This window comes from Pelodiscus sinensis, chromosome 6 (genome assembly GCF_052426305.1).
Source record: "Pelodiscus sinensis isolate ZL-2025 chromosome 6, ASM5242630v1, whole genome shotgun sequence".
Classification (NCBI taxonomy): Eukaryota; Metazoa; Chordata; order Testudines; family Trionychidae; genus Pelodiscus; species Pelodiscus sinensis.
This window is the reverse complement of record NC_143057.1, coordinates 103,956,119-103,968,971: the sequence shown is the minus strand read 5'-3', so window position 1 is coordinate 103,968,971 and position 12,853 is coordinate 103,956,119. Positions and strand designations below refer to the sequence as shown.

The following is a 12,853-nucleotide window of genomic DNA, read 5'->3' as shown; positions in this document are numbered from 1 at the left end:
TATGTGTAATAATCCCTAATCTCATTCCAGGAAAAAATGCTCCCTGAAACGATAATGGCCTTTATTTTCTCGCTAGTATTTTTCTTTCTTTTCTTACCTCAAAATCAACCACAATAGGATTGTCCTTTGTTGATTCTACCCAGTTTGTGAATATTGTATGCTCTGGGAAAGATCCCTTTTTCTCCCAGGCCAAAGCTGCAGCATATTCTGCCCTTCCACCTTTTACCAGTGAAATAGACTTTTCGGACGACTGCAAAAATGATCCTAAAATAAGATTAAAATCAAGGCTTTTCAAAATATCACTACTTTCCTATTGCATACAATGCAAATGCCAACAATTGGGTTTATTTAAGAAGAGCCAATACAATTTACTGAGGACACAGGGGCACCAAATTATAGGCCAGAGAGATTCTTCCCTCCTTCCCCCATCTGGCCAATGGCTATGGTAGTCCAATTGTGATTTGTGTGACACTGGCAAGACTGACCAACAGATCCTTAGTTAATTTCTACTATTACTTGAAGGTATAAACACCTCAGAGCAGAGGAACTATTCAGCTGGGTCTGAGGAGTATAATAGGAGTAATGTTATGAAACTAAAAAGAAAAATGTAGTCTGGAAAGCAAGAAAAAATCCCAATGGTGAAATGTAGTTGATTGTGGAATAGTCTTATAAAAGAAGGCAATTAAAGCCTCATCTCTGGAGACATTTAGACCTAGATAGGACACAGTATAATGTGAATAGAAAATGCATTGTATGGAACAATCCATCCGGCCAGGGAATGGGCTGGGATAAGAGTGTCAACTTTTCTTACTCATCTCAATAGTTTGGTTGCTTTTTGTATGGTAGTATTCACAAGGCATATTTGGCCTAAAATGATCAAATAGTTCTTTCCATTTTGTGCTGGATGCATGACTCCCTGATACTTTGGAAGAAAATAAATTGTTCTTTGAATATACCTACAGTACTTTAAAAGCATAAGATAGAGCCTCTGTTGCACCAAAGCATCGCTTGGGGCAGTAGAGAAGAGGGGAATACTGAACAGTTAGTTATATATTCCTGATTCTCTGCCTCATTCTGTGCTACCTTCAGGCTTGGAATAATTGAGAGCAGCTTGGGGGCTGCTCTATGCTCTGCCAGCTGATGAGTCCTCAAATGATCATCTTAGGCTCACCAAAGCACTTCTGACACATTGCCTTCCCACCTCCAGCATACCTTTGCACTGAAAATGTGGAGAGGTGGCCTAGGAGATGGCTACACTAGTTTTGTGGGATGGGATTCATCAGCCAGGGTTCCAGGGTGGAACAGGAGAGAGCATCTGGGCCACAATGTATTTTTGTAGGAGACAGAAAGCTCATAATGCTGGACTTGGATAACAAGAAGTGAAAAACTGGCCCCACTGAAGTAGATGGGAGTTTTTCCACTAATGCCAACTAAGTCTGGGTTGTGCCCCAAAAACTGTCAGATACTATTCCCCATGGTAAATAACAGCACATGGTGCTTGGTTCTCATCATAGTCACCTTCATGGCGTTCCGACAGTTTGTTTGTGGTACACGTTGTATGTACTTTCCTTTTCTTGAAGAAAAAGATACGCCTAACTGTTTCTGTCCGGACACATTCTGATGATTCTTCCCGAGTCAAACCTGAGAAATATTAAATAGCAACGATGAGATTAAGAACTAAATACTTAAACACAAAACAGCAGCCCTAGTTTCCACATGGCTCCCCTTTTGTCTGCTCAGGACTCTGCAGCCATCTGTTTCATGGCATTCCTCACCAAGGATCCTTTACTAGTTTCCTCTCCCCCACATCATGCCCGAGGGACTCATCCCCACCAGTTACATCCTGAAAGCAATGCTGGTGTTGTGGATTACGTACTTGAGCCCATTGTAGTTTCATTGGACACCACGCAATTCCCCCGTGAACCCACAGTGTTGGAGAGTCATATTTACCCATCCAAGAATATACTGATGCTGCTGGAATGTCCTGGACACACCCAACTACACTTTGTTTAATTAACGAGCAGTGCCCACACAAGTTAACGGTACTCAGGATCACAGCGTAACTGGAGAAGTTAGCTTTTGTAAAACGCACTCTCCATTTTAATCTTTGACTATCTTTCTAAGGAATTTACAGCCAACCATAACTGCTAATAATTTTAATAGATATATAGTTTTTAGGTTTAGAAGGAACCATTAGCTCATCTAGTCTGAACTCCTGTATAACACAAGCCAAAGACTGTCACTCTTTTCCCTTGCATTGAGAACAGTATGTTGGGTTTGACTAAAGCATTTATTATAGAAGACATCAAGAGAAGGAGATTCCATCACTTCTCCTGATAAAGTCTAGACCTACATAAGTGTGTGAGTTAGATATTATTTTGTTTCAGAGCATTACTGAATTGTATATGCTAAAACAAGATAACATGGGGCAATATTTTTCCTCACAGGCACACTAAGTGGAATAATAGTAACAAATATATTTTTCCAAAATAGATCATATGATTTTTCTCACCACCAAGCTGGCATACCTGAATTCTTCAGCTCTTCTGCACTGTATTGATAAAGAAGGTCATATGTGCCTCCCATTGATCCAGAAGTGTAATAATGAGTCCCAAAGTCATCAAAAATTCGGCTATATAAAGCATAGTTGTACTCCAAAGGCAGGTGGTTAAGGGCCTTTAGAAAGATATTTGAGAGCTGCAGATCTGACTCTTTCATTGTGAAGTTTGAAACTGAAATCACTTTATGGATCCTAATAAAGTTGGAATTCTGGAAAGAAAAAGAGAAAGACACACTTATTCTCTAATTCACAACAAAAGGCCAAGACTAAGACCATTTCCATTTTTATATTGTAAAAAGGGTCAACTATATTATATTTTATGGTTCTTTAGTCTTGGGTAAACTAGCATAAATTAATCAAGGAATTAATCCACTGGATGCTACAAGTACTTGGCTACATTTTAGAGCAGGGGTGGCCGAACTTACTGCTGCTCCTCCTGGTTGCATACAATGATCTTCAGAAGTTTTAGAGCCGGGGCACAACTGTTAAACCTCAGGGCTTCAGCCCTGCAAGGAGGAGGGTTCTCAGAAATACAGTCCTGAGCCCCGGCAGGCATGACCCCATTGGACTGAAATCCCAAGACTCCTCTCCCCACTGGGCAGAAGCCAGAGGTAACACATGAGGGGCGATGTAGGTTACACTCACCCCCAATGCTTTTGCCATGGTTTGCTGGCCTTGCTTAGACACATGGTGCTGCCAGGCCCCCTTCCTGCACAGAAGCTGCTGTAGTCAGCAGCAAGGGGAAACGCAGTGGCAAACAACTGGGAGCTGCAGAAAGAGCCACTGTTTTTGCTGTTTCCACTTGTGGTGCCAAAGCAGCAGCTCCATCCTGCAGTCGCTCCATGAGGAGTTAACACCTGTGAGCTGCAGGAAGGGGAGAAGCGCTGGGAGTAAGGGTATGTCTACACTACAAAGTTAATTCGAACTAACTGGCGTTAGTTCGAATTAACTTTGATAGGCGCTACACATGCAAACTGCTAGTTCGAACTTAATTCGAACTAGCGGAGCACTTAATTCGAACTAGGTAAACCTCATTCTATGAGGACTAACGCCTAGTTCGAATTAAGTAGTTCGAATTAAGGGCTGTGTAGCCACTTAATTCGAACTAGTGGGAGGCTAGCCCTCCCCAGCTTGCCCTGGTGGCCACTCTGGGCACCACCAGAGAAACTCGTCTGCCCCCCTCCCGGCCCCGGAGCCCTTAAAAGGCCACGGGCTGGCTACGGTGCCCATGCCAGGTGCAAGCCTGCCAGCACCCAGCCAGCAGACCCTGCACTTGGCACGGCTCAAGCCAGCCACCCGCTGCCACCCAGCCCTCCGCCTCTTCCTAGGACCAGGCTGGCGGCTCCCGGGAGCCTGCCCAGGTCCTCAAGAGGTGGGTGCCTGCCTGGTCTAGTGCAGACATCATGGACCTCATCCACGACCTCTGCACTAGGCACAGGAAAGTGGCCGTCTAGGGCAGGATAGCTGCCAGCCTCGCCACCCAGGAGCAGGTTTGCATGAAAATCAAGGTGGTCCACTGAGACCCCCGACCCTGAGCCCTGAGCTTAGAATGGCCGTACTGGGTCAGACCAAAGGTCCACCTTGCCCAGTAGCCTGTCTGCTGACAGCAGCCAACCCTAGGTACCCTGGAGGGGATGGACCGAAGACAATGACCAAGCCATTTGTCTTGTGCCATCCATCTCCAGCCTTCCACAAACAGAGGCCAGAAACACCATTCCTACCCCCTGGCTAATACCACTCCATGGACCCAACCACCATGACTGGATCTCACTTCTCTTTAAACTCTGTTCTAGTTCTAGCCTTCACAGCCTCGTGCAGCAAGGAGTTCCACAGGTTGACTCTTTGCTTTGTGAAGAAGAACTTTCTGTTATTAGTTTGAAGGCTGCTACCCATTAATTTCATTTGGTGTCCTCGAGTCCTTCTATGATGGGAACTAATGAAGAACTTTTCTGTATGCACCCTCTCCAGACCACTCATGCTTTTAGAGACCTCTATCATATCCCCCCTCCGTCTCCTCTTTTCTAAGCTGAAAAGTCCCAGTCTCTTTAGCCTCTCTTCATATGGGACCTGTTCCAAACCCCTGATCTTTTTAGTTGCCCTTCCCTCTCCCACCCTCTCTCTTCCCCTCTCCCACCTCCTTTTCCCAGTCTCCCCGAGTTCTGTTCAATAAAGAGAGTTTCTATTTTTGAACACACGTGTCCCTTATTTTGTACATCAGGAAGGGGGGCTAGGGAAGAGTAAGTGGAAGGAGGTGAGGGAGGAATGGGGTATGAGCCCCCAATGGGGAGGACTGGGGTGGCTCTGAAGGCTGCTCGGGGTGGAAGCTCTCCTGCAGCCCCTCGATTGCTCCCCCTCCCCCGGCAAGTGCAGCCGGGCTGATGGCCGAGTGCTGTGATGTGCCGAATGTGGGCACTCAGGGCACTCCAAGCCAGGACTGCTTTGCAAGCGGGGAACCCCTGAGAACTGTCTGTCCGGGGTGGGGGTCAGGTCCCTTTAAGCACAGCCCTCAGCTAGCCTGAGACAGGAGCTCCACGCTCTAAGTCCTATTCTGATGCCCTGCTGGCACTGCTTCCGGCCATCCTTAACCTCGGTTCAGAGTCCACTCTGTGTGGACATGCTAGTTCGAATTAGCAAAATGCTAATTTGAACTAGTTTTTAAGTCTGGATGCGCTAATTCGAATTAGCTTAGTTCGAATTAACTAATTTGAACTAAGTTAGTTCGAATTAGCGCTGTAGTGTAGACGTACCCTAAGAGATTTACTTGCAGGGTGTGACTCAAGCTATTGGGTGTGGGCTGAACCTTTAAATTCAGTGCCCCTCTCGCTGAACAGGCAACAGTCATCCCCGGCAGAGACCCTTACCCCACCATCCCACACAAGGCTGAAACCCTGAGCTCTCCCCCACAGTCTGGAAGGCTCAGACAGGTAGGGACAGGGCATGGAGGGATCCACAAGCCACACTTTTAAGTATCAAAGAGCCGCAGTTTGACCACCCCTGTTCCAGAGGATGTCTCATTACATGATAAACAAATAATTAATACAAATATTTTTTGTCTATTACTTGTATGATATTAGTCTGTAGGAGCCACAACTGAGATCAGGACCCTTTCATTCATTCTGGACAAACAAGCACAGAGTAAGTGGCAGAGCCCACTCTGAGGAATGTTCAGCCAAAACAGACAAAGCAAAGAGAGTTGGGAAAAAGGAAGCAGAGTGACAGGTGCGACTGTTTGCATGTTTGGTCCAATATTTTGTTTTCTTAATTTTTTCAGGGTGTTGTTTGGAGGTAAGGGATTCGCAGTGTTGCGAAGTGATTTTCTCTTGACTCTCACAGTATTTGGTGTTTTTCAGAGAGCCACAGTTGGAATCAACACGTTGCATCAGAATCTCAGCTTTTCATTACAAATGCAAGTTTCTAGCCCATAGGGTTGTAGGGAAAATCTTGAAACAACAAAACAAACACACCCAGAGGGATCAAAGACCAGAAGGGAAAGTAAAAGTAAAACAAAACCGTGTTTTGAAAATGTCATGATTCTGAAGCCAATCTCATGATTTCAGGATGTTTGACCCACAGTATCTGAATGCTTGGGATTTTGTTAGCTAAACAGAAAAACAAAAGGGAAGAAGAGGAAAGCAAGTGGATGAGACTTAAAAGGAGACTGAGGGATGTTGAAACAAACAACAAATCAGTAGACAGGAAAAAATGTCCAGAGCTAAAAAAACAAAACAAAACAAAACCAACAGAAAGTGCCATTGATGACATCATTAGAAGTTCCCAGCTTCAGCTGCTTCTCTCTGTTGCTGACTTTTGTCAGAGTAGTTTCTTTTGTCCCTGAGCTCACAAGGCTTGGGATGGGGGTTTTGGAGAATGGGGAAGTGTGGACCATGACGACTCCAGACTAACTCCAGTTTGGGTGTCTCCTGCCCAGACCAAGAGATGCTGGGAAAAGAAAGGTATCCCTGGCCTGTTCTCAGCTTCCCTTCTGTACTGCTGTCCAGACACAATTTTATTACCGAATTTTGCATGATTTAGCACATTAGGATTTAGGCAACAGTTTCATTTCCCTAGAATTTCTTAGGGCTTTTCTTAGACCTTTACTATGGCTTTGTACATATCTATCCATAACTGGCATAGGTACTTTTCACATGTTTCCACTGAATGTTTGAATCCTTGTTCTTATCTTCAGTTGGCTCAGAAAGCATATTTTTTCTAATTATGTCCAAATCAGCTATCTTCTGTATTGTACGTGTGTAACACATATCTTCATTTTCAATTGGTAAATGCTTTTGTGTCAAGCAATTTGTTGTAGAACAATTTCTCATAAATTTAAATGGTCAGATATTTTTGGTAGCATAAGATATTTAAACATTCTAGCAATTTGGAAATCTTAAAACCCCAATTATCTTTGGACAGATGTCCCCCTGTAAAACCGGAGATCTTCATGACAAAAACCTACTTTCTTATACCAGTAGTAAAAAATTAACTCTGAGTAAAGTGATACTAAATATTTTTGTAAATATTACAACAAATATTTGTCTTAGGCAGGGAAGACTATTTAATAAGATAGTGCTACATCCTGCTCAGTTACCTGAAAATAATTCCAATGACTTCATCTAATGTATACACAATCTACTTAATTCTTTGTGGCAAAACCACAGGCAATTACAACTGGCCAGAGTAAAACATAGCAGTTTGGATTGAGCAGGGGTTATAAAATTCATTCACGTGGATATTTTCTTTGAAGTCAAGCAGTACTGTTTCATTCCCGAGTTTTAAATAAGCACAAACTTTAAGTGAAGTCAGAACCACTGTGTTTCAACTGTTTGTCTGCAATCACGTGAATCTCATAAGTTCAACATACAGAGATTCCAGCTGGAGGGGAAGAAGTAACTGGAGGGACTGGGCAAAAATGGCCCCCAGTTGGCACCACCCCTACCTCGTTCACCCTTTTTGGACCACTAGGACCCAGGTTGTGCCTCTTTTCCCTCCCCCCCCCCCCCAACCTTCCAGTGTGGGCATAGGAGAAAACTGCAGAGAGGAGCTGGCCAGAGGTTCCAGCTGGTAGGAGCAGAAGCAGCCAAAGAAGGAGTCTTCAGATATTCAGAGAACTTTCTACAGTTTTGACTGGGCTCTCTCTGTCTAGTATCTGTCTATTTGCTTCAGCCCTACAACCCATCTGCCCCCCAGCCCAGTCTATTCCCCAAGCTCCAATCCATACCTACCTCACTTATGCTATTCTCCTGTCATGTTACTCTTGTTACTTTCCTTTCCATTTAACTGCTCCGTTCTTCAGCAATCCTCCCCCATATCATGGAATAAACATGACATTTGCCACCCTCACATTGTTTACTTTGCCTGTGTGTTTTACCTCTTTCCTCACCACATGTCTGTCTTGCAACCATTTAAATCGTACTGTTTGTACTTAATAAAATTATTTTTATTTACTATCAACCTCGGTGTAATTCTTGTTACCTGGGGGAAACAATCAGTGTGTACATCCTCCTTTCATTGTTAAAGGGGTCATGCCTGAATGACTTACTTGGAGTTCTAGTCCCATTTGGGGGTTGTTTCCTGGATGCTGTACCTGAAACCTTCCTTGAGTGAGGAACTGTCTACTCTGTGCAATTTTTGACTGACCTGTTGGAACTACCATAATACACATATTACATTAAAAAAGGGTTCCATCACGAAACAAACTGGCTAGGATTGCTCAAACTGGGTTCAATTTTAAAACTTATATTTACACTTATAACTCTCATAACCCTTGTAATGGAACCAGAAAGTCATATAGATTTCTGGATGTATTGCATCATCCTAATCATGAGTAGAAGCAGCTGTTATTATGGAATTTTTTACTATGCACGCAGTTTCCTATATTGTGTACTGTCCTGTTACATTTCAAAGAACTTTCTGGTCTACAGAGGCCATCACACACACACACACACACACACACACACACACACACACACACACACACACACAATCTCTGCTGGAGACTTCTGTTTTTTCCTGCTTCCACAATGGTCTGTTATTTTTAATCTAAGATTACAGGCATTTTGGCTTAAAAAAGTGCCATTTTGTTTTTTATTCATGAAAAATCATACAGAAACATTCTTCTTAAACTATTCCCTCTCCACTCAATAAGATTCTTGGCAGCTGTTGAGGTATGAAAAAATAATAGTTTTTGGAAGAAGCTTATTGCTTCACTGCAGACATTAAAAACAACAATGAATATTGTTTTCGTTTTGGGTAACTTATCCTTTTGTCCATAAGTCACTTTTTATTTGATACCCTAATGTCAACATATTTGTAATTTAAGTTATTGTTCATTCTTAATTCAAGAATGGTTTTTTGAATTAAGTAATTCAAATTCAGCCATAACCAGTTAATTGCTACCCAGTTTACCAGGAGCACCTGTGAAGGCAAACAGGCTTAATCCAAAATTCATTGCAATCAGTAAAAGCCTCTGCTGATTTCAATGGACTTTAGAAGAAGCAGTTACTGACTGGTTCCTTTTCACTGGAGTTCAGGGATAAAAAAATAATAGGAATACTTCACTTTATAAGTATTTTGAACATGCAAAGAACTGTGCAGTTATTAATCAATTAATTCATGGGAAACAGTATTCATGACATTCTGTTTTTTACCTCTGAGAGCTAGATAATTTTGTCACTGCTTTCCCTCTATATAGTATATTGAATAGGACAAGGAATAAAGGTTATGTCTTTGGAGAAGGGTCAGAGAAGAGCCATGAGCATGATTAAAGGATTTGAAAAATGCCTTCTAGAAAGAAGCTCAAGGAGCTTAATCTAGTTATTTTAACAACAAGAAGGTCAAGGAGTGATTTTATTGCCATCTAAGTGCATTCGGGGGAAAGAGAAATTAAATAGGAGCAGGGTCTTTAGTTTAGACATCAAAGATATAACAAGATCCAATTGCTGGAAGTTGAAGCTAAAAAAAAATTCAAATAAAAACTAATTAAAAAAATTAGTGAAGGTAATTAACCACAATTTATCAGAGATTCTGTATCAGTGGAAATCTTTAAGTCAAGGTATGTGCTAGTTCAATAACTGTTGGATAGATAACCAGTAACTTGACAGTTCCAAGACCCTGGTATTATAAGGTGAGAGTTACCACAAGTGAAAAATACTGAGGCTTTATTCCCATATTTATAAAATCACAAATCCAGGTTGAACTTTATTTCCTCTAGACTTTCATTGAGAATTTGGGTATCCTACCTGTTAGTCTCGGCTCTGATATACTCTTTGAAGAGAGGTATCCTATGATGTTATGATATAGTACTTTCTGATACAGTTGTATCAAAGGTACAGGTTGAACCTCTCAAGTCTGGCACCCTGGGGACCTGACTGGTGCCGAACCAGAGAATTTGCCGCACCCTGGGGAAGTCACTATGTTAATAAGTAGGTTTCTTTTTTTTTGCTGAGGCAAATAAATGGAACAGAGCTCACAATACTGCTTAATAATGTAGGACTGTACTGATACACCCGATATAAACCTATGCCTAGTCAAGGTTTATTATCAGCGCTCTTCATAACAAAGTGTTAGGGTTACATGCTCTTTGTAAAAGCGACGAGGAGTCCTGTGGCACCTTATAGACTAACTGAAGTGTAGGAGCATAAGCTTTCGTGGGCAAAGACCCACTTCGTCAGATGCATGCATCTGAAGAAGTGGGTCTTTGCCCACGAAAGCTTATGCTCCTACACTTCAGTTAGTCTATAAGGTGCCACAGGACTCCTCGTCGCTTTTGCAGATTCAGACTAACACGGCTACCCCTCTGATACATGCTCCTTGTACTGGCACAAGGAAATAAGTAGATGAATCATAAATACTATGCTTATGCTTATCAGTATTACCAACACTTCCACTGCTTGCTGGGCTCTTAGAAGGCATTTAGGGGTAAATCAGAGCTAAATAACAGCATAAAACACTGAGAACCAGGACTGGCAGCTATAAACAAACTTTAGAGGACTGCAGGAAACTTGGCCAAACCCATGATAAGCAGATATCCAGCTAACTAAAATCATACCAGACCACAAATGTCTCCAGACCAGAGAGTGCTGGTTTAGAAAGGTTCAGCCTGTGTCTTATAGGTATAGATTTTTTTGAGTATAAAATGTATATCTATCTCCTAGGAGTCATTTAAAGTGCAAAGTGACAATCTATGTGTGAAAAACAATTTTTTATTCCCCTAAAATGAACTTAATTGCCTTTTCTTAAACTAAGAGGTATACTGGGGTTGGTGATAATTTTAGCACTGAGTACCCATTTTCCTCTCATAACCCATGTAATTTAGCATAGAAAAGTTTTTTGTGCAAGCTTGATAATAAAATGTAACCTTTTGAAGATTTGCTATTCCTGGAATTGAAGAGATGGAGAGTGGAAGAAATAAGCTATGAGATCTAGTTTATTATACCTTTTTATAGGAGGCTTGAATGGCTTCCTTGAAGGAGGAAGATGATGTGACTTGTACACGTGTCCTTCTTGAGAAAAAAAAAGGGATCCCAGAGAAACTTCTCCCAGAACCAGACTGTGCACTCTTTATACCAATGTCAGAGTTCAGAGGAATTATATCCTGGTAGAAATCGGATGCCACATCATCTTCTTCGTTTTCTACCTAGAGAGGCAGAAATGTAAAACAAGCTCACCTAAAAGGTTGTTCATTAGATTATTAAATAATAAAGGTCTGAACATTTCTGGGAGCAACACACTTGAATGTTTAATGACCGACAAAATGACAAGAAAAAGTCACTACACAAGCAACAGTTTCATAAGTTGATAGTTAAAGTGTGCAAAAGATACATTCATAGAAAGATATTTAGACATGAAAGTAGGTCAGACAGGTGCTTATGCATGCAGTTGTTCATTTATACATCCAATATATATTTGAATGCACAAAGTTTCAAGTGCAACTCATGTGTCAGATGTTAAAAATGTGTCTGAAAATCCAAAATAATACTTCCCACTTTCACTTTGCTTTTCATGTTGATATTCAAAGGCTCTCAGAACTTCTGGGGTTGCAAGTCCCTTCATACATATGAGAGATAAGACAAGTGAATTGCCTCAAATAAAAAATGAGCCACATTTTCAGTCCAAACTCAAGCAAATACAAAATATAACATTTTAGAAAATTCGAAAAAGATCAGTTCACTTTAGTTTGAGTTTTTGTCCATTCCTCATTCTGCACACTACTCTACTCTCTGATTTGAGCTGGGAGCATGCAGGAAAGAACTGAAATACTATGAGCAAGTCTATTCTTACAGAATCTCCAGTCTCTTTCAAACTTCAAAGCACGGGAACCTTATTGGGAAATTCAGGCCCAATGACCTTTCCAGCCCAAAACAGGAGATCTATTTATCTTACACACACACACACAAACACACTCACTCATATAGCTCTGACTATACATTCGGCAAAAACCTCTAAACTTTACATACTTTGCCAATCTCTGTTGGCGAGTGAAAAAACTCACCATGTCACGAGAACAGCTTTGTAGAGACATGGAACAAAACAACTTGCTTCTCCCATAATTAAACATTTCTGCATTTTTCTACACTTGAACCTGCATGACTACTCAGCTGTAAGCTATGTACATGCAAATCCAATCAAACTCTTTAAATAGCTCCTTGGGAAGCGTGGTCTTTGTGCAGTTATTACAAAAATCTGAAACATGGATCCTTACCCATAGCGTACACTTTGTAGCACATTTTTCCCTTATTCCCTCAGCTGAGCTGCCATTGACAAAAATAACAGTCTGTAATGATCTGTCTACTCAGTGATTCACCTTGGTCATAGAACTTGTACTTTTCTTGAGTCGTAACTTAGAATACATCCCTGCTTATCACACTAATTCATTTCATATATCTCATATGGATTATAATCTTTGCCAGGACTTCTCATATTAGAGCTGTTTAGTGACTTTAATCCTTAGTACCTGAAAACTGATAGTCTCAAGATTTGCAGGAACACGAAATGATTTCCTTGTGTCATTGCTTTTTACTGTTGTGCATTTTCCTCCATTGAAGGAGTTATCAAGGATTTCTCCTCGACTCTCTCTGGATAGAAGATGAAAACTAGAAAGAGAATCAGAAGTTAAAAAAACAAAATAGGGCTAGAATCTAGTGTAAAACAACATTGCTAAAGACAACGCAAGTTTCTACAAACCAAGGTCTTGTCTACACTAACACTCTTCTTTCCCAAGCTAACCTATGTAACTTTAGCTATGAAAATAGAATAGTTACCATGGTTTCTCTCCTGTGGTAAGGTCAGCAGAGG

General features: G+C 41.5%; 1 protein-coding gene across 1 annotated transcript in view; it reads right to left on the bottom strand.

Moving 5' to 3' along the window:
* The window catches only part of C6 (complement C6), a 38,156-nt gene that overhangs the window by 18,624 nt on the left and 6,679 nt on the right, over positions 1–12,853 (bottom strand). The window contains exons 6-10 of the mRNA XM_006139493.5: positions 12,513–12,651; positions 10,995–11,195; positions 2,529–2,769; positions 1,519–1,641; positions 98–264 (exon numbers count right to left, since the gene is read on the bottom strand). Coding sequence (XP_006139555.3) covers positions 98–264; positions 1,519–1,641; positions 2,529–2,769; positions 10,995–11,195; positions 12,513–12,651 — 871 coding nt within the window. The remainder of the gene's footprint in view (positions 1–97; positions 265–1,518; positions 1,642–2,528; positions 2,770–10,994; positions 11,196–12,512; positions 12,652–12,853) is intronic.